Here is a 21,383-nt window from a genome sequence, read left to right on the forward strand (position 1 = left end):
CCCAGATGTTACACTATACTAAAAAATAAAAATAAATTATAAGCCACATTCTTCGACAATATGAAACTATTCTACATGAAGAATGCTGCGTGACAGGATCACCTCAGTGATACAGCGACAGTGACTGCAGAAGGTCAGGAAGGACAGAAACAATCGATTGCCACACCAGAAACCTTATCCTGTGCTTTCCCTACCCAAAACCTTCAAAGCCTGCCACTACCCTCATCTGAGGAACCCGTGAGCCTTTCCCAACCACACAACCCTCTCTCCAGCCTACTGACATTTTTCCCTAGCACACTCAGATCTCTGCCTGAGACCTCTCTCCCTCCCGTGCCCCATCAGTGCCACCATTCCTGGGGATGGCTTTGAGCCAACTCTGTAAAGGCATTTGTGTTTGAAAAGTTCCACACTTTGAAAGCCCCGTGAAGGACCAGCAGTCCTTACTGTGTCCTACGGGCCAGAGTTGAGTTGCCACAGAAAAATATAGCTGCCTTTCAGCCTTACTCTAGCTGATGCAAAGTGAATTATTTTTCATCAGCTTCATGGTCTTCAACCTTGAAAAACTGGATTTATCTGGTCTTTATGCAAATTAAATTAGTGTCACTCCAGGTGAAAGTTTTCATGTGACAGGTCTTTTAAATTTAATCTTTTTTCTTCAAATTGTCTGTTATCTTCTACTTAAAAACACAAATTGAATATTAAGCATGGGCTTATTGCAGTTATTAATCATTTGGCTAAATAAAACCACCAGCAAACTGCGAATAGCTGTAAATAAAATAATAGGTTTGCTACCTGCTACCTCTTAGTTCCATGTAAGCTGGTTACAGAGTGAAAGGCAAAATAAGAGCTGCCACATAGAGTGGGGAAAATTTTGCTAGTTTTGTGTTAAGATATGGTACAAAAACACTCCTGCTGTACACGGTCTAGCTACTATTACTTAATGTTATTTTACTTTCTCTGCCACACACAGCTTACATGCTGCCAGGTTATAGTCTCCCAGGGCTCTTTAATAAGCATTTCACATAAAATGCATATAGGGCTTTCTTTTCTTACATAAATTATCAGCAAGACTACAGTTGCCCTTCTGACCTGGTGAGTCTCGTGATCTTCACTGCTGGTCCATTATTATGTGGGTAGACAGTACAACTTATCACTGGAGGTTTGGGCACTTGCATCCAAGGCAGATGTGGTAGAGGTGGAAATTGTTCTCCAACCTCCTCCTCCATTGTTAGATGTTTTTGCCAGTTGCAGACAAGGGAAGTTGCAAACCCTCAAAATCAAAACACTGAGATGACATGATTACTGAGGTAATTTAAGCCTACCAACTATATTTTTCCCCCCTTTTAAGTGGTCAACCTCTGAGACTTAGCAGAGGGAAGAAATGGGGAACGAGACGTCATGTGATGAGGAAAAATAAACCCAAAGAATTCCAGAATTCTTGACCCATTCTTCAAATTACGTACTAAAAAAAAAAAAAAAAAAAAAAAAGAAGACATTTCACTCAATGTTCAAGAGGAAAAATTATCCAGAAGTCCATTCTCTGTGAATACAAGCTTCATTAATATGTAGCTACCATCATTTATCTCCCTTTATTTTCCATGAATGTGTTCTTCTGCGCTTTGTCCTTTCTAACTCTCTCCTTTCTACCTTTCTGCTTTCTTATTTAAATCTTTTCCTTTTTTGTAATACTTTCTTTATGCCTCTCATCCTTTGCTATTCATAATTGTCCTTCTCAGGCAAGTGAAAAACTTTGGGTTTGTGTTACTAGTCCTTCATCAGGCAGAGTACAAACCCCTGTGACTTTTCAGTGCAGATCTTTGTTAGCTCTTTGGTTTTTTTCCAGATGTGCGAGATGGATAGTCTTCATTGCTATTCCTCCACTTTAACGGTAGAAAGTTGTTAATGGTATGCAAAACTAGGAAGATCAATCTAGGACTGACTTTGCAATTGACAACTCAAAAATAGTTTTCCCCTGGACCTTTGCAATTTCCTAACTATATTTGTTTCCCTTGATGGTGTCTTTCTTTTCCCAAATTGGTATGTATTCTGAACCTGAGGGGAAAAACATCTCTGTAACATTATTGCTTGCATCATTCATTTTCCTAACTTTTTTCCTTTTCTCTTTATGATGAAAGATTTGGTGAACTCAAGGACCAATGGTCCAACTCTTTTCTTGTTTCTCATAAATCAAATTCATTGTCTTATCTCTACTCACCTACTCGCTCATTTACCAATCTTTCATGTATTTAACGGTCTTCCTAGTCCACTGATTATGCTACATTAGCCCAGCAAAGAAGGCTTCAATATTAGAGTGCTTACTTCCTTTGATCACTCAGAGAATTACACTATAATGATCCTCTAATTACAGAGCTGTCGTGCTCTGTTAAATCCTTTCTATATGTGCTGTCAACTGTTTGTTCTGTTCTACTTGCCCCAGACTTCATATTTCCAAATATACTACAGAGACAGCTGACAACAAGCATTGACAAACATAATATACCGTGTGTGGTTGAGGAAAAGAGGTAGAAGGACCTCAAAAAAGGGCTTGGAATGTGAGAGTAAGACAATATTACCACAAATGTTTTAATCAATGTGTATTTTTCTATAAACCAGTTCATTCTTGTTTTTCTGTGTTTTTCCACAGTGGTTATGTCTTTGATTATGATTACTACAGAGATGATTTCTACAATCGGTAAGTGTAGTTATATTTTTTTACATCCTACACAATTTCTCGTGTTTGTTTATAATGTAATCACGTCATTTGGTTAGACAGGTCTTTTCTGATTTTACTTATTATTCATTTCATTATTTCTACTGTGTATCAGAGGACTATTTGAACATATCACAAACAGAGAAGATTACCACCACCAAATGTATGCTTATTAAACAGCTTTTTTGGTCTTATCCTTCTCTAAGAGCTTTCGGGACATTTTCTGTGCTGAATAGTCTAATGGTAGTTTAATCGCTGAGTGTTTCTTCCTACAGAGTTCTTCCAGGCTTACTTTCACTGAAACACATAGCAGCTGTAAAATTCTTCAGTATGACACTCATGTCTTTGTTTTTTCATCCATATATGAAAGCATATAGAATGTCTCCTGAAAAATCTGTCTTCCAAGAATATTTAGAAGTCTGGAAGGACCTTGAGGGAAGAAAACCAGCAAGTTGAACAGCATGTGTGTTTCTATAGGAGGAAAAGAAGTGTAAATACCCGAGCAACTGGGGGCTTGTGGCCTGAGTACATACGCACAGCGTAGCTCAGCGCTACATCACTCAGATGTAGCAGAATCACCACAACACATGGTTAACACAGATGACCACGGATGACCAACATATGATCCAGCAGTGTTGTGTCTCTGCATTTTGGCAGTTTAGTTTAGCATAGGCCAAGAGAGTCAGAGGGAAACAAAGCATTGCTCCACCAACCTCTTCTAATCTGAGATTTCTTTTATGTAAAGCAATGGACAATAGCAAGGGAGAAGTTTACACCCTTAAGTTATCATGTACTATGTATCTTTTTGCTTAGGAACAGTGTAGGAAAAATATAGAAACAATTATTTTTGGTTTTGTTTTTTTCCTGGGGTTGATTCAATTTGAGTCACTAGTTTTGTTTTGACGTGTAAATGACCATGGTCACTTTGGACGGAGCTGAAAATTGAGAGCTATAAACATATGGAGTAAAAGCCATCAATGCAGCTTAATCCTGTTCAGTCCAGCATTGACAGTAAGAGCAGTTCATGTCCTGTAAAAAGTTAACTTCCACAGGCTTCTGTTTACTCTCCCCAAGGTTATTGCTCTGAATTTAATCAGTGAATTTGTATGGTTTTAAACATTGTTTCTGACATGTGACACCTGAATATTAAACTTATGTGTCTTTAGTTTTTTCTTTAATTCTGTATATCATGGGTAGCATAAATGAACAGCTATAATGGTTACACTTCCACAACAAAAGAAATACTTCTGGGACATTAAAGGTTATTTCTCTGGAACTAGTTTCTATCTTGGTGATCGTCTAATGAAAGCCGCCGACAGTGAAATGTGTCCATAAATCTATTCAATAGTATAATTTTCTAATTTAGAAATCTTTCAGGATTAAGACAGCAGAACTTTTATGGTAGAAAACCCAAATATAATGTTGACCTCACAAGGCTGGGCATGCTGATCTACTGACAGCAAAATCCTTAGGAGGTTAAGGGTATCTGTCAGATTCAAGTTAATGGAAGCGGAAGATGAAAAGCTCTGTATGGTAGTCATGGAAAAGAAAATCCCATGGAGATTTTGTTGTATTATCAACATGTCTATACGAAATACAAATTAGGAAATATAGTCATGATTCTTCGAATTTCTGAACTTCTAAACTTCCTGAATTTCTGTTTTATCCCAAACCTTAGGTCTTGTTTTTTAATATTCATTAGTTTTCCACCCTCCCTGAAGGGAGAATACACCTATGTTCTCTTGACTAAAGCAGTGGTGGGATCAGAAAAAGGTGGCAAGAAAGGTTAGTGCTGTAAAATGAAATCTATATGAAGTCAGATTGATAAGACCAGAAGTGCACAATTTAGAAGAGTAAGTGAAGAAAAAGTCACTGTTATATGCATGTTAGTGGTTATTGGGACAAAGAATTGCTTTAGACCTGAACGTTTCTGTTTATCCTTTCTGATAATACCAGCATAAGGAAAATGGGCAGGGTTCTACTAAACTGATAAAAGGAAATGTTTTTTAAAGAAATCATATCATTGAAATATGTAGAAATTGGTGCAACAAAATACCAAGCCCAAAGACTTTGCATACTTTAAAAAATAAAAGTAAGAATAGTAATATTAGATAACAATCCTTTTTTATATTTCAAAAAAGGAAGTATAGTTTTGCATTTCAGTGCATTATCTAAACATGAGCTATTGGAAGCTAGGAAAAAAATCACCTTTGGAGCAATAATTGCATAATGATCTTTTGTATTACGGCTCGTAGTTCTTCTGATATATTTTTTTCCAGTAATGTCAAACAGGAGATTGTGACAAACCTGCAGATCGTCCGGTATGGTAAATGATGAGTGACAACAAATAATAGTATTCCTGTTAAAAGTCCCAAAAATGTTCTAGTGTTCATCTTCACACACAGTTGTTTAGTTACGCTCACAATGGCTAGAAACTGCTTATTCAGTAAGAATATACAAGGTCATGGAGTTCAAGTTCAGTGGAGGTGACAGGATCTCTGTGACACATTTTGTAAGCAGCTATGGAAAAAGAGGGAGCTGGTTATATTGTCTTTGGGATTACAGTACAGAAAACAGTAAGAATCCTGGGATTTAAGCATTAGGTGTTTACTTGCCAGAATACAGGCTAGAAGACTTAAGTTTGATTCTGCTTCCTGTTCAGCATGCTGTTAGACACTGTGGTGAGTGAATTACTGTTTCTTGTGTGTCTGTTTTCAAATGTGTATCTATCTGCCCAGCTGGGTGACAGTAGTCAGAATTGTGAAAATTAAACATGCAGTTACAAATTTCCATAATTACTAGCTGCAAGTATCATTTGAAAGAAACTCGAGAATATTTTATGAGAATGTCGCTTAAATCTCTGAAGTGGTAATCTTCATTTTCTGAACTTTTTTCTCCTGACCTGTCATATTCAGAGCCTATAGCTTTTACATTCTAAATATATGTGTAGCTTTGATTACCTTTTCTACTGCCTTAATTTTCTTCTACGCCGATGAGTTACCTGTTGATAACTGCGGGTTTAGGATTGGGGTGTTCTGCTTGGTAACACTAGTTCAGTTTCATTGTAGAGCATCTTTTATTGCCTGTAGTGGAAATTCTCTGAATATCTACTTGCTACAGTGGTTTCAGTCTGAACAAGACTTTTTTTTTTATTAAGCATGCTTGGGTATTTTAGTGATTCTACATCAATTCATTCTTCGATAAAGAGAAAATATACTGGGACTTCTTTTCTATGCGTTCAGAAGGACATACAGGTCCCTCACTATAAAGGCACTTTTACTATTTTACAAACCATAGGATATTTCTTTATGGTGATGGTTAGCTTCAGAGAAGTTCATTTCTTTTTCTGTCTTTAAAGACAGCAGATAGAAAACTAGAATTTAAGTCATGCATGTAATAAAGGAGCTGAAATGTCACCACAACAAAATGTACTGCTGTTAGTTGTGTGCAATGAAATGACGTAGACCTGTGGAAAGCAGGTTATGGATTTTCCATACTGCAAATAACAGAGTTCCATAATGGATCCCTCATTTAAATGACGCAAAAAATCTGAGCTATGCACTGGCCTGTGACTGAAATCTGAATATGGCATTTAATGTGCATAGGTCTCTGATATAACTGACTGTGATATAACATGATTACAAATTCAAAGTTTAATTTGCTCAAAGATAACATGAAAATTTAGTGGACGGGCTTCCATGACATGATATCACAGAAAGTTTTATGGAGTCCAGCTGACTTAATCTTTTCTAGGTTGTTTGATTACCACGGCCGTGTGCCCCCACCACCCCGTGCAGTGATTCCACTGAAGCGTCCTCGTGTGACTGTGACAACAACTCGCAGAGGCAAAGGGGTTTTCTCCATGAAAGGAGCATCACGATCCACTTCAAGCGGGGCTTCTTCCTCAGGATCCAAATGTGAGTTGCTCATATCTGTTGGTTATTATCAATGATTCTCGCAATTCCTACACACAGATAGCTTCCACTATATAGCTCTGTTGCAGTCATTTCCTAACCTCCGCCTTTAGCTTGAAAAATTGATTTGATTACCAAAGCCTCCATGCCTTTCCTGCAAGACTTAGAGCACAGTGATGTAACTTTTGAAGAAAATCCCTTCAACAACATTTGACCTACTCCCTTGACCTCAGAAGAAGTCTGTTTAAAGTCTCCTGTCATCCTGACTGCTAATGCATCATGAGGTCTTGTGAAGAGCTGATAATAAAGCAAAGCTAATAATCATGTAACAGACAGAGGCACACTGATTTCTGTGTATGTTGAGGGTTTCTGTGTATGTTGAGGGTTTCTGTTTCTTGAGGGTTGTATGTAAGCTGGGGGGGAGAGTGGGCTGGGGGACACCAGGGGGGTTTGGGTTGTGTGTGCTTTTTTTGACAGATTCCTTTAAGGGTAGAAAGAGGCAAAGTGTCCTTGTCTGTTCTAAAGTGAGTCCAAAACAGGATTGGTAACTTGTGGTTATTCAACCCTTCTTTATTGAGTTGGCCTCAGAAGAGCTGATGAACAATAGGCATTCCCTCCTCCACGTTCACCAAGCTCCCCACCCCATAGTATGTCCTGGAAACTTCATCTTCCTCTTCGTGCATCTTTCAGCACCCACCTGTCTTCCCCTGCCCCTTATGTGGAGTGATACTGTCCTTGGAAGCGTCACTGGAAGAGGAAGAGAAAGATCAGGTAGGGATCAGATATTAGAAAGAATGAAAGGACTTCAATAAGACACTTGCAGTACCAGACTGGCCAAAAAGCATCATGCTGTCTTACACACAATCATGAAATAAGTGACCCCACCAACAGTGTATCTTACTGTAAAAGGGGATAATCATGTAATTATGGCATCAACATGAGCCAGTTATATACTCTGCTTGAATAACATATTCAAATTTCACACGGTAGCATCTAACAAAGAAAATGGACCTCTAGTGAGCCCACTAAGATCCATTTTTGATCCATTGTATGAACTGATGGTATCACAGACCTTGAAAGAAAACAGGTAATAAACATGCATGTGACCGAAAGAACGAAAATGTAATAAACAGAGCTAAACATAATGTTGTACACTGAGGAACTAAGACCTCAAGCTATTCCTTGGAAAAGATGACATTCTGAGAAAGAGGTTCCATTGACTATACTGTTGAATCACATACAAGTCTCCAGTGAATGATCTGGCTAGATGTCCATAACGCAGAATGGGAGCTTTGATATATACCACAGAGGAAGACATGTAAATTTATGTGGTTTAGGTGTGGGATTATGGAGCTCACTCACATCCTAAGAGAATGTCTGGGAGTAGCAAAACTTCCTTTATTCTCTGGAGGATGAACATGAGTCTAGACATTTTCACACACATACTGAACTAATCCATTGTCTATAGGTGCTTTTTGTCTTTCCTCAATACTTTAAGTAATTAATTGTAATTCTTTATATTAATTTTTTAAAAAAAGCATACAACTCAAGATCTTCACTTTAGTAGACTTAGAATATAAATTATTTTGTTAGTCTTTTCCAGCCCTTGAGTATTTGGGTTTCATATACTGAATCAAAGCTTTAGTAAGTATATGCACTTACAGATTCATTCATCGCATCTCCTTACTCCATCTTTTACTGTTTTCTTATCTATACAAAAACTTAGTAGTATCAGTGCATTCAATTCACTAATTGTCCTAAAGCATGGTCTAATAATAATGGACTTTTTGAACTCACTTTGCCTTGAGAAGATGAAATATTTTCAGATAAGATTTTTTATATGTATTTGTCATTGTCCAGAGCAAGAATAACTCCAAAATTCTTCTAGAGAGCTGAGGACCTTAGTATATCCCAATAGATGTTAAGGAAATGTCTCACTCAGAAATTTGGGGCTTCATTGTCATGAATAGGACAGAGTATATTACATTAACATATAGATATCTGTTCCTCAGAGTAATCACCAAATTTGCTGTATTATTTATTCTGCATTTCAGAAAATATTTTGTAGTGCTGTGCCAGGACTTAAGTAATGCATAATGTAGATCATAGGATTTAACCCTAGTCTGAGTCCCATAGCCACTTGTTATAAGACTTCCAAAACACTGTCTGCATAACGTGGCAAATGTTGCAGAACCTGTAAATTATTTAATGGGAGTGCAATCAGGAGTGCAAAGATCCTAACAGTGTTATACCCTGGTGAAAGAATCCTTCAATGTATTCAAGTGTGATGTGAATTCTAAAAGTGTCAGTCTTAGAGCTTCAGGTGACAAGATCATGTTTGGATCCAGCTCTTTAACACAGAAAGGAGAGCTGCAAGATGCATCACTAAAAACGTGGGCTGACGTTTTGATCTCTACTGGGTTTCCACCCTCAGTTCTTTACAATGACAATTGGAACACAACTGTAGAGACTATTGTGCTAGAATAAATTGCAGAAAATATTCTTTCTGCATGCAGCACATCTTTAAAAGGAGTCAGAGACACAGTATACACACTTTCATGCTTGATTTCCCCATAGAATTACTTCCCTTTTTGTCAAGTCCAGCCAGCCTACCATAAAGGTAGAAACATGATTTTGTTGACTTGGACAGGAACGTAATCAGCTTATTCTGAGACGTTTATCAGAGAAATAACTGAGCCATTCTCTTAGAGGCTTCAAGTTAGAAAGCAGAGAATGTGTGTTTTGCATCTTCTTTTGCCATTTTCTTGGAAAAGTTGGCTATATCGAATAGTGAGATGGAGCAATTTAGTATTTTGTTGTCCCTTACTCTTCGCTGCTAATCTGAACTTTTTGAACTAATGCACTATTGATTCTATTTGTAGCTTATTCATAGTTACATAAAGTTTCTGTTCAATAAGGAGAAACAGTTTGTGGGAAGATATTTTGGGTTGTAATGAAATTAAGGACTGTAAAACGGCTTAATCACAGGTTCAGAATTAATTATGTCAAAACGATATTGGCCTATGTTTGAAAGATTTCACCCTCAAATAGCAAAACTCTCAGGAGATAACATCCCCTAACAGACTTTTCAGATTTAAGTAGAAATCACATAGCTGTTCTCCACACTCAGACTGGATGCCATACATGTAGTATAGAAGGTCCAAATACAAGGGACCTCATCAGTGAAATAACCAGGATTAGAAGGACTCACTTCTGAACACCAGCAATCCAAAGACAGAAGTTTGTTGTGGCACGCAGTAAAAATTTTACAATAACACAATACCAAAAATGGCTTGCTCATTGATGAATGTATCTGCAAAAACAATGTCTGCCAGTGCAGTAAATTCTTATTATACCAGAAAGTGACAATATGTGTTCTAAGTATTCTTCCAAAAGACAAGTCAGGAGGATTTGATTTCTTTCCTGAATCTACAATTTTTCAAGGATCACTTGACAATATTTTGTTTTCTTTTTAACTCCAAAGACTAAGAAAAAATAAATCAACTTTTCCACATTATCAGATGTAACTCACAAAATGAAACATGTTGGGGTGGATACTGCATATAGTAGTTCTTCATGTTAATGATGTGAAGCAGCAGATGCAGATTGCTATTTAGAACTGAGAAAGACTCAAATTTTCTGACAATATAGAAACTGAAGCTCTTGGAGCATGCACTTTCATTATACACATCTGAAAACAAGAGGAAAACATTAATCAAATTTTTATACCATGTATGCTTGAGATTAAAGAGTAGACACTTAAGATGTTACAATATGTATAGAATTATGCCTTTAAATTAATTCATTTTGACTCGTATAGTTTACATTTAGCTTCATCAGCTAATCCATTTTTCAGTGAAATCTAAATACAATATGATAAAATATTTTATATTAAACATGAAGGGCTTAGATAAAAATACATGACATTTCTTTCCAAAGAAATCTGAATCATGCTTTGTGGCTGAATTAATTTGTAGTTAATGGTAAAAAATGTTCCACAAATATAGCTGTAATTCAACAGTAGCACTTTCATTCCTAAAAATGTGATTGACCTCAATTTTAAGTCTCTTGTTTCGAGCTGGATGCAATTTGTTTCCTTTTGTGCTAGATGTTTCAATGAAAGATGCATCCTGGAAGGCCCTTGTATTCCTGGCAGAGAGCCAGAAAGGGTCACTGAATCTAATTCCTTACTGTTACAAGTAGCTGCATCATCTAATCCTTTAAGCTCCATCTTAAAGCTAGTTAGGGTTTGGGTTTTGTCTGTCTCTGTTTCTTCTAATTTCTAGCTTAAATTTGTTTCTCATTTTTTCATACCCACTTGTTGTGCCAACACTGTCTTAGCTTAAAAGTTTTATTTCCTTTTACCTTCTTTTGTCTCGGCCAACAAGCAAAACTCTTCTGTCACACTACAGGCTTTCCATTCTTATGGTCATCTTCATGGCCCTCCTCCCCACATACCTGCTAGAATTCAGTGGTTCAGCCTGCACACATTGTTCCAGATGAGGTCTCACCAGGTCCTTGCACAATGGCATCGTACTTCCCCATCTTTAGCAGTACATCATTTGACATGTCCTAGCACTGCATTTTCTTTGCATTGGCTGCATTACAGTGGTACCCTAATGTCAACCTGAGATTACAACTACACCCAAGGATAATTCTGTCACTTTTTCCGCTTCCATGTTTTTGAGCTTCCATGTTAAGAACGGGAGTTCTGATGTTTGTCAAAGTGACAGTTTTTCTTGTGTTTAGATGGAAGTGCTTTAATTCGTGTCAATGGTCTTTGACATGTTAGTGGACACTACTGAGACAAGTCTGGTCTTCTTCATTCTGTCTTGTACTGGGGAGCCCAGAACTAGACACAGTACTCCAGATGTGGCTTCACCAGTGCTGAGTAGAGGGGAAGGATCATTTCCCTCAACCTGCTGGCAACGCTCCTCCTAATGCAGTCCAGGATGTTGATGGCTTTCCTTATTACAAGGGTGCATTGCTGGCTCATATTCAGCTTGCTGTTCACCAGCATCCTTCATAATCTGTCTTCAGTAATTGCTGCTCACTACAGAAATGACCAGTACAATATAAGTGAGAGTGAAATTTCTCTAGGAGAATAATTTTGAAGATGTGTACAATTCCCTGCAAATTTAAAAGATTAGCAACTCAAATAACTACACAATTGCAATGTTGCAACCATGATGGAAATTTGGAACTTGTGAAGATTTGTTGAAAATCTTTCCCCTTTTTTCTTTCAGTCTTTTCTAGTGTTAACTTGAAATGATTGTGTGCTGGAATCACCTCGTTAAAAGTGAATGATAGGTTGCAGATTCAGTGACCAAAGCTTGAGGATATAGTTTTGGCATAGGGGAAAATTTGCATGGTATTGCGTGGTAGCAATAAATCTTCTCAGTCATTTATAGCATTTTGTTTGCTATTGAATATTCACTGCTGTGTCTGTGTTCCCTCTGGTGCAGTCTTCTTCCCAAACAGATTTCTCACTGGGACACTGCAGGGAAGCCCCTGTGAAGCAGAAGGTTTGACCTGAGTCGAACAGTAGCCCTACCTATATGCTTGTTTCCTCAAATTCAGAAGGGAAAATGTTTTCTGTTTTGCTTTTTAGACTGGGAAGAGATATTATTAGGTCCTTGTGGTGTCGCTTCTGAGTTTTGACCTTTTAGCCTTGGCAAGCCTGCTGTTTGCCAGTCAAGGGAGCACCTCTAATCCAGCAGCTTGGCTGCACAGGATCTTTTGCCAGCTGGCTTCATAGCAGGTTGCTGCACACACTTAGCATTTCCTATTGGACAGATTCACACCATTTCACCCTGGAATCTGTGCCGTCTTGCTACTCCAGCCTGACTAACCACTGCCTCCAGGGAAGCAGTAACCTTCTAAATATACAGTTGTCAGAATCTGAATGTTTTGTTACAGATCTGGAGGATTGGACAGTGACCCGTTATTTCTCTAAGAATATATTCTCTAAATATACACGATTCCATCGAATACTGCATAGCATATAAGGGTCTAGTACAAAGGTTACTTTTAAGCTTTGATCTCTAATTCCTACCATTCATTCAATACAAGCTCAGAGAATTCAGCCTATGGTAATGCAAGATACGCAATTTCTGAATACAAGCACATGATTAAACAAGTTCCTTACCACATATAGCAAACTACTGCCTTTAGCTGACTTGTTATAACTATAAGGCACATGACCGGGATATGGAGAAGGCTGAGGTTCTCAATGATTTCTTTGCATCAGTCTTCACTGGCAAGAGATCCAGCTCCACAGTCCAAGTCGCAGAAGGCAAAGGCAGAGACTGGGAGAATGAAGAACCGCCCACTGTAGGAGAAGATCAGGTTCAAGACCATCTAAAGAACCTGAAGGTGGACAAGTCCATGGGACGTGATGAGGTACATCCACGGGTCCTGAGGGAACTGGCAGATGAAGTTGCTAAGCCACTATCCATCATATTTCAGAAGTCGTGGCAGTCTGGTGAAGTTCCCACTGACTGGAAAAGGGGAAACATAGCCCTCATTTTTAAAAAGGGAAAAAAAGAAAACCCAGGGAACTACAGGCCAGTCAGTCTCACCTCCGTGCCCAGCAAGATCATGGAGCAGATCCTCCTGGCGACTATGTTAAGGCACATAGAAAATAAGGAGGTGATTTGTGACAGCCAACATGGCTTCACTAAGGGCGAATGCTGCCTGACTAATTTGGTGACCTTCTATGATGAGGTGACAGCATTGATGGATAGCGGAAGAGCAACTGACATCGTCTACCTGGACTTATCCAAAGCATTTGTCACTGTCCCACACAGCATCCTTGTCTCTAAACTGGAGAGATATGGATTTGACAGATGGACCACTCGTGGATAAGGAATAGGCTGGATGGTTGAAATCAAAAGTGTTGTGGTCAACGGTTCAATGTCCAGGTGGAGGCCAGTGACGAGTGGTGTTCCTCAGGGGTCAGTACTGGGGCCAGTGCTATTTAACATCTCTGTTGGTGACATGGACAGTGGGATCGAGTGCACCCTCAGCAAGTTTGCAGATGACACCAAGTTGTGTGGTGTTGTGGACGCGCTGGAGGGAAGGGATGCCATCCAGAGGGACCTTGACAGGCTGGAGAGGTGGGCCTGTGAGAACCTCATGAAGTTCAACAAGGCCAAGTGCAAGGTCCTGCACGTGGGTCGGGGTAATCCCAAGCATAAGTACAGGCTGGGCGGAGAATAGATTGAGAGCAGCACGGAGGAAAACGTCTTGGTAGTGTTGGTGGATGAGAAGATCAACATGAGCCAGCAATGTGCATTGGCAGCCCAGAAAGCCAACCGCATCGTGGGCTGCATCAAAAGGAGCGTGGCCAGCAGGTCGAGGGAGGTAATTCTGCTCCTCTACTATGCTCTCGTGAGACCCCACCTGGAATACTGCATTCAGCTCTGGAGTCCCAAACACAAGAAGGACATGGAGCTACTGGAGCGGGTCCAGAGGAGGGCCACGAAGATGATCAGAGGGCTGGAACACTTGTCTTATGAAGACAGGATGAGAGAGTTGGGGCTGTTCAGCCTGGAGAAGAGAAGGCTCCGGGGTCATCTTGTTGCAGCCTTCCAGGACTTAAAGGGGACCTACAGGAAAGCTGGGGAGGGACTTTTTACAAGGGCATGTAGTGATAGGACAAGGGGCAATGGCTTTAAACTGAAAGAGGGGAGATTTAGATTAGATATAAGGAAGAAATTCTTCACTTTGAGAGTGGTGAGGCATTGGAACAGGTTGGCCAGAGAAGTTGCAGATGCCCCATCCCTGGAAGTGTTCAAGGCCAGGTTGGATGAGGCTTTGAGCAATCTAGTGTAGTGGAAGGTGTCCCTGCCCATGGCAAGGGGGTTGGAACTAGATGATCTTTGAGGTCCCTTCCAACCCAAACCATTCTATGATTCTGTGATTCTATGATTCTATGACTCAAACTCTGAGACAAAAAGCCTTGGTTTCAACCTCAGTGCATGTGCTCCAAGTTTGCAATAAGGCCAATTTCAAAGCAAACATACTCATTTACTACTACTGAAGCAGGCAGTGGTTTGCCTGCATGCTTCATCATCAGGTTTTGACTGTTTGATAAAAATATCCATGACACACCATGATGAGATATATGCCTAAGAGTCAATGAACAGGACTGATATGGCAAGATGCAGCCAGGAGACACTTTGGACGGAAAGGGAACATGTCCCTCTCCACTGCAGAACATCCGTTTTCCCAGGCTTACTAAGGGCCCTATGTTGCTCTGGATACACACACCAAAGTCAGTGCACATCCTCCTTCAGCAATGGTAAGGATAGAAGAGTAACACTGAGTAACTGCTCAGTGCTCTTCCATTGCCAGTCCCTCACAGTTTAAGATGACGGTCCATTTCTTTTTACAAGGGTTGTAAGAGTGACAGCTGAGTTATCTAATCTTGACCTTTATAAATGGCTTTATTCTCCCATGCTAACATAGGGTTCCCATTTGCTCCTTTTCAACATGATATCCCAGCACAGACAGGGCAAGTGCATTTCTTTGGACTATCTTCTGAGCATAAAAACACTTCCTGATAATGCCTTAATAATGAGATCATTCCTGAGTGCTGACATAATGTTTCTTCTGAAGCCAAAATACCTTTGAAGCAGTTACTCCTCCTTACGTTAGACAATGGGAGCGCAATAATGAACATAAATGAAGAGCAATGCAATGCAACAAAGATTTGGAAACTTCAGCTCTTAATTTATAGGCGTTGCCTCCATGTCCCTGCATGTGATCATAAAAAGAAGTATTTTCAGATGTTTTCCATAGCTGGAAAAAAAGTACAAGAAATTACCAGAACTGAAAGCTTTTAAAGCAATACTTAACATCTATTGCAATTAAGTTGTTGACTGGAACATGACATTGCATTTCTGGCTGCTCTAGCATTTATGTTACCATTCATTCTTGTTGCAAAATACCTACTGCTACTGTGAGGGGTCTTTTTGTTGTTGTCACTATTATTACAAAATAGTCCAGCAAAATAGCTCTGCAAGACTGTGAACTCTGTCATGTCTGAATCATTCTTTCACTATAGGCTGTTTTTCAGTAAAAGTTACTTGGATTTACTAAGAATGGCCTTGAGATGTTGTGCCTGAAACGCTTATTACAGAGCAAAACACCTCTCATAACCTCTTGCCATTAGGGCATAGAATCCTGTGGTTTCCTACGATTCAGCATTTTTAACTAACAATGTTAGTTTTCAAAGTTAAATCTCTAAAAATACTGACAGAAATGAGAGAGCAGACATTGTACTACAGAGGAAAGAAAAAAGAACATATTTTGTTCATGGGGTCTGCAAATATAGTTTGTTTCATGTTTTGCACCTTTACTCTCTTTCCACAGTGAAATCAGATGAGTTGCAAACAATCAAGAAGGAATTAACCCAAATCAAAACAAAAATTGACTCCTTGCTAGGGAGACTGGAAAAGATTGAAAAGCAGCAAAAAGCTGAAGCAGGTAGGTGAAAGCAATTTGTAGTGAAATGAATTAAATTAGAACCTCGTTATCAGTCAAGCAGACAGACTAGAGAGAATGAAAGACTTCCAGAAATTTTGTTACACAATGGAGGCCTGAAGCAAGGTAAATTAACTCTCAGGTAGAACTATTGGGAGGATAAATTAACGTTCTTCACAGAGCATGCAGCATCATTTCAAGAATTGTTTCTATGATGTAGTAGGGAAAAAAAAAAAGAAAAGAAAAGATTCTTACTAGATGTTCTGGAAACAAAACATCACTAAAAAATTGACTGAACAGAATTAAGTCAGAGGTTGTTGATCTTGGGGATGCTTGTGCTATCCACATTAAGAAATATTAGGTGGTCTATATCAGGAACTATTGCCTGGGCTATAAACAGTAGTCACAAGATGCAGCAAGGGAAATTCCTGTTTGATATAGGGAAAAGAGATGCAACTAAGCAGTATAGCAGGTTGCCCAGAGAGACTGTAGTAGCTCCGTCCTTGGAGATGTTCAAAACTCATTGGGCCAAGGCCCCATGGACCTGGACCAAACTTTGAGTTTGGCCCTGCTTTGAGGAGTCATTGGACTTGGAGAGTCCACAGATCCCTTCCAACCTAAGCTGTTGTGTGAAGCTGTGGCATCTCTATAAAACCGGCCGCATCTCTAGTTCAGCTTTTGTCTGGCTTGAAATGTTTTGTTTTGAGGCAAACCTTGGGAATGACAAAATCCAACACTACTTTTTAATTTAATCAAGATCTTTATTTCTGTCATTGCAGTCATCATTTTGTTAGCTGAAATCTCACCTGGCAGCACTTTAAAGCCATGATGAGCAGTTGTAAGGGATTTATAAGGTCACATTTTCACCATGGTGTACATAGAAAATAAATCTCAATTCTTAACCATTGTCTATGGTTATATGTCTATTTCCTTAGCTATTTCCTTATAAATCACATGGTATATCTCTGTACAGGAGCTGTGTACTAGCAAGCTGATTCTGATTAGAGCCAGCAGGGAAATGGAAGCCTTATCTCATTAAAAACATCAATGTCCTTTTTTATCCTCCTTCCATTCTCTGATGAAAACTTTCTATGGTTTTTGCGTGAAATGTGTGAACGAAAGTCTTTCTCAGAATCTGCAGCTGCCTGGGTGTCTGGGCACTGGGTTTTTTGTCCCTTGCCTAACTCAAATCAGTTACATGAAGTCAAAAAGACTCAACAGAACACATAAAGAGAGCTCCATCAAGACTATCTAAAACATTGGTGGGAATTAGCAGTTGAGGTTCAGGAATCAGACACAGGCAAAATAAATATTTAGATCTGGATCTCTCCTGTTCCCAAGTGCCTGCTTCATTTGCTGATTTCTTGTGAGGGTATCTCTCTGAACTCAGAAGTTGCCTGCTGGCATTCAGAACTAGCTCTACTGAATGTCTTACTAGGGCAGAACACCACAAAAAAAAAAAAAATTTAAAAAACCCTAGCTCTTTAAAAAAACCCTGTCTTTTATTTACAATCATTTTCTAAGTTGATAGACAAGGACTAATCCCTCAGCTGTTATAGGATACCCCACAAAATAAGTTGAGTGCTTTTTTCGAAGTTTAAGGTAAACCATTAGTCCGGAGTGTGATTGTCTCTTTCAGGAGAACCATACACAACATATATTCATTATAACCTATTTTGTACTTTATGCAAGTTAGACAAAAGTTGGTATAATCAGTGAAGATATAATTGCAAGGCACTCCTGTACTGAAATGCTCTGAGGTGTCACATCTCTACTTCAGGGAGCTTTTATATAAAATCCATTACTATGCAAAACAACCTGCATGTCATTGTACTTTGATATCCAATTTTCACTTTTGCTAAAGGACTGTAGTGAGCTCATTTAAATAGAAATCAGCTCAAAGAGGAAAACGTTGATTTGTATTGAATCATACTGTTACGCCTCTTGAAGACAAGCGATGAATAATATCCACAGAGAATAAAAACTGGTTTCAAATGGTTGATGTTTTAAAACGTCAGGTGCAAAACCCATCCCTCCTATTCCTTGTCTCTCATCGGAGGGTGTGAGGAGTAAAAAAACCTCAGAGATACCAGTAAACTTGGATCTCCATTTAAGTCTCCTGAGCTGATGAAGAGGGTTATGCAGATGATTGCTTCTTCAGCTAAAAGATTTGTGCAAGGTAAAGTTACATCAGTAGCTGAACTATTTCATTTGCAGCATCAGATGTGAGGTAATTTTGTCCCTTCTCTATGGTTTGGCAATATTTTTTCCCACTTTCCAGAAGGTGTGTCCTCACTAAGGCTGGGATCAGAGAGAGGTTCTATGTCTCGTTTACACAAAAAAAAAATCAAGCCATCATCTTGCCCTTTTGGTTTTTTAAGTTTGCATCACTCTCGTGAAGAATATTTAATTATTAATCTTAAAAGTTATACATCTGGAGGAACATGACAGGTTAAACAGACAAGCTGGACAAGCTCGATGCATACATTGGTTACTGCTCTACAGCTGTGTGAAAACTCTCCTTGCAGTAACAGCTAACGTTCTATCTTTTATCAACTCCTGCCCACTGCAATAGGGGGAATATAGATAAGAGGATTTCCTGTACATAGGGAAACTGCAGGAATAGCTCCTTTGTTTGTAAAAATCTGAGTCAGGAAGCCAGGGACAGAAGCTGTTCTGATGTGAAAAGAATTGTTAGAGGATAATATTCTCCCTGTAGTATCAGAGTGGTTGCTGAAAGATAAGATCCTAAGTTCAGGTTCTCAGAAGAGCCCAAAAGAGTTAGATGCTGAGCTGGTATTTTAGACTTCTCTGAAGAACCTGGTCTACATTCTCATTCAGACAAGTAAGTGACCTTATTTTTCAGCAGCTGTATCCTAAAAAATTTCCCATTTAAGTGTATTAAGTCCATAATTTCAGGAACTCTTTTTGAAAACATTAACCAAAGTTGATTCTGTTGTCACTGCCACAGCTGAGTTAATTTGGAAGTGGCTTGATGCAGAAGTGGTGGAGCAGGACATAGTAAACATAACTGATTCAGTCCACATTTCCTTGGGCAGTAAGGCAAGTAACACAATGACTTATAACAAGCATGGTATTGTATAGAACACCTTACAAATAAATGTTGAGGCTCCGTGGCTGAATCTTCTACTAATATACGTGACTACAGTACTGTCAAAGAAGTTATCTAAGATGGCTTTTTACTATGTAAGTCCAAGAATCTTTCTGAAGAAATTACGTGACTAAGGGAGAAAAAATTAATTGCTCTATGTCTTCAGTAAATGAATTCGAAAATTAGGGAATAGAGACTAACAAATACTGAAGAGATGAAAGTAAGTTGCAAAATAAATGTGTAGAGGTAGAAGGAAAAACAAATGGTTTAATACTGTGATACAGAAAAGTATGAGCAGATTTGAATATTATATGCAGCTGGTAATAATTTATAGTAAAAGAATAATATATTCATAAAGCTGAAAAATATAGAGCTTCACAGGCAATTTGCAGATTCGTTGGCTGTCCAACAAGATAGGCGATCCACTACTAGTGTTACAGAACAGTCAATCTAACAAAGAAAAAAATGGGTTTGTTCCAGAAGTTTGGGTTCCATTGATGGGTATTGTCACCCTCAGGCTGAAAAGACATTGGTATTCCAGCCACATGCAGCTAATTCTCTGCCCTGTATTCCCTTTGAGTACATAAAGCTTTTCATCTAAACTCCTACTGTGCATAGGAATAAGATTCTGATCCCTCCAGCCACTCTTGTGGCCAGTCTGTCTCTGTCATTCCTCGCTCAGTCCTTCGCTGGATTTCTGCTGGCTGGATGAAATTCCTCCGCATATCCAGGAGTATCGCAAAACATAATCACAACAATGCAGCTTTCTGTGCTAAGCCAATGAGAATAGATCCTCTCGGCCTCCATCAAAATGGTCTTTCTTTTCACCACTTTGCAGAAATTATAGGAAGGCCTTCATTTCAGTAATGAGAGAGGGGCATTTTCCAGTTACCTCGGCACATTATAGGAACAGGGAGAATCTGTTACTTTACTCCATAAAAAATACGTTCAAGTGTCTAGAAGGGTTTGTTGATTATCTATATGGTTGTTGAGCTATATCCACTGCAAATTTATGCAAATCCATGCAAATCCTTGTTCACCTATTGACAGTTAACAGCCTTCCAATTCTCAGAGCATAGTGATTTAAGTACTTCTGATGGGCTGCAGATAAATAAATATATGGTGGCTATGCCAAGGATTCCCAAAGCAAAGCAAAGTCCAGAAAACCAAAAAGCCGGATCTGTTGGCAAATCAAGCCTTCATCCATTGCATGGGATAAATGAGCATGTTGGTACTATGGTTGACTTATGCATTAATGTTTGAAAACAAGCGTTTTGATCATATTTGCCTGGTAGATATTAACACACTGATTTTGACAAAACTAGCTCATCTGGAGATGGGAGGCTTAAGTTTCTTCCTCAGAACACTTTTCTTTGCCACAAAGAGGAAAGGCTACTGAATCTCTATAGAGTATCTTTTCCTTACAGAAGCTCAAAAGAAACAAATGGAAGATAATGCTGATTTGATTCAAGAGGAATGCATATCAGAGAATGCAGATAACTCTACAGAAGAGCCAATTGAAGGAGGGCCAGATGCAGATGGGGATGGAGAAGAGATGACTGATGGTATAGAGGAGGATTTTGATGAGGATGGCAGCCATGAGTTGGTAAGGAATAACCATGCCATGTCTGTTTATACAGTTGTTACAAGTAACCACAGAGAACCAACAGTCTGGGTTAACACAAAAGGCTCACGGCAGCACTGTCACGTTTTGTAACTAGTGCCTAGTCCTACATGCTTCATACTCTGTAGTATCAATTAAGCATAGGGCCCTCTGAGGATAAAGAAGGAAAATATATTTTACTACACTTGGTGATTTTAGAAAGGAAATGAAATGTACTTTAAATTGTTTTACATTCATCATCTTACATTTAATGAAACGTAGATGAGGGGGGAAAAAAAAAAAAGCAGCCATGTTTTCCTAACTGGAACATTTCAAAATCAAATAAGATTCTAGAATGGAGAACTTTCTCATTAGTAAACATGTGCTCTCCAATAATTCCCAGTCCCTGTCTTCCATGCGTATCTTCTGCAGACTGTGTTGGCAGCTACAGATTTTTTTTGATGGAAGGATTTTTTTTGATGGAAGGATTTTTTCTAAGAAACGTTCAGCTAAGAAATATTTGGGTTTTCAGCCTGAGCTTGCACCTTTCATGAA

General features: G+C 38.9%; 1 protein-coding gene across 1 annotated transcript in view; it reads left to right on the top strand.

Moving 5' to 3' along the window:
- RALYL (RALY RNA binding protein like) overlaps positions 1 to 20,942 on the top strand; it is a 191,243-nt gene extending 170,301 nt beyond the window's left edge. Inside the window, exons 4-8 of the mRNA XM_086609324.1 lie at positions 2,645 to 2,692; positions 6,464 to 6,627; positions 7,315 to 7,395; positions 16,003 to 16,116; positions 20,653 to 20,942. Of these exons, the coding sequence (XP_086465450.1) occupies positions 2,645 to 2,692; positions 6,464 to 6,627; positions 7,315 to 7,395; positions 16,003 to 16,116; positions 20,653 to 20,942 (697 nt within the window). The remainder of the gene's footprint in view (positions 1 to 2,644; positions 2,693 to 6,463; positions 6,628 to 7,314; positions 7,396 to 16,002; positions 16,117 to 20,652) is intronic.
- Positions 20,943 to 21,383: the final 441 nt, after the last annotated feature.

Source organism: Tauraco erythrolophus, chromosome 3 (assembly GCF_009769465.1).
Source record: "Tauraco erythrolophus isolate bTauEry1 chromosome 3, bTauEry1.pri, whole genome shotgun sequence".
In the NCBI taxonomy this organism is placed as follows: Eukaryota; Metazoa; Chordata; class Aves; order Musophagiformes; family Musophagidae; genus Tauraco; species Tauraco erythrolophus.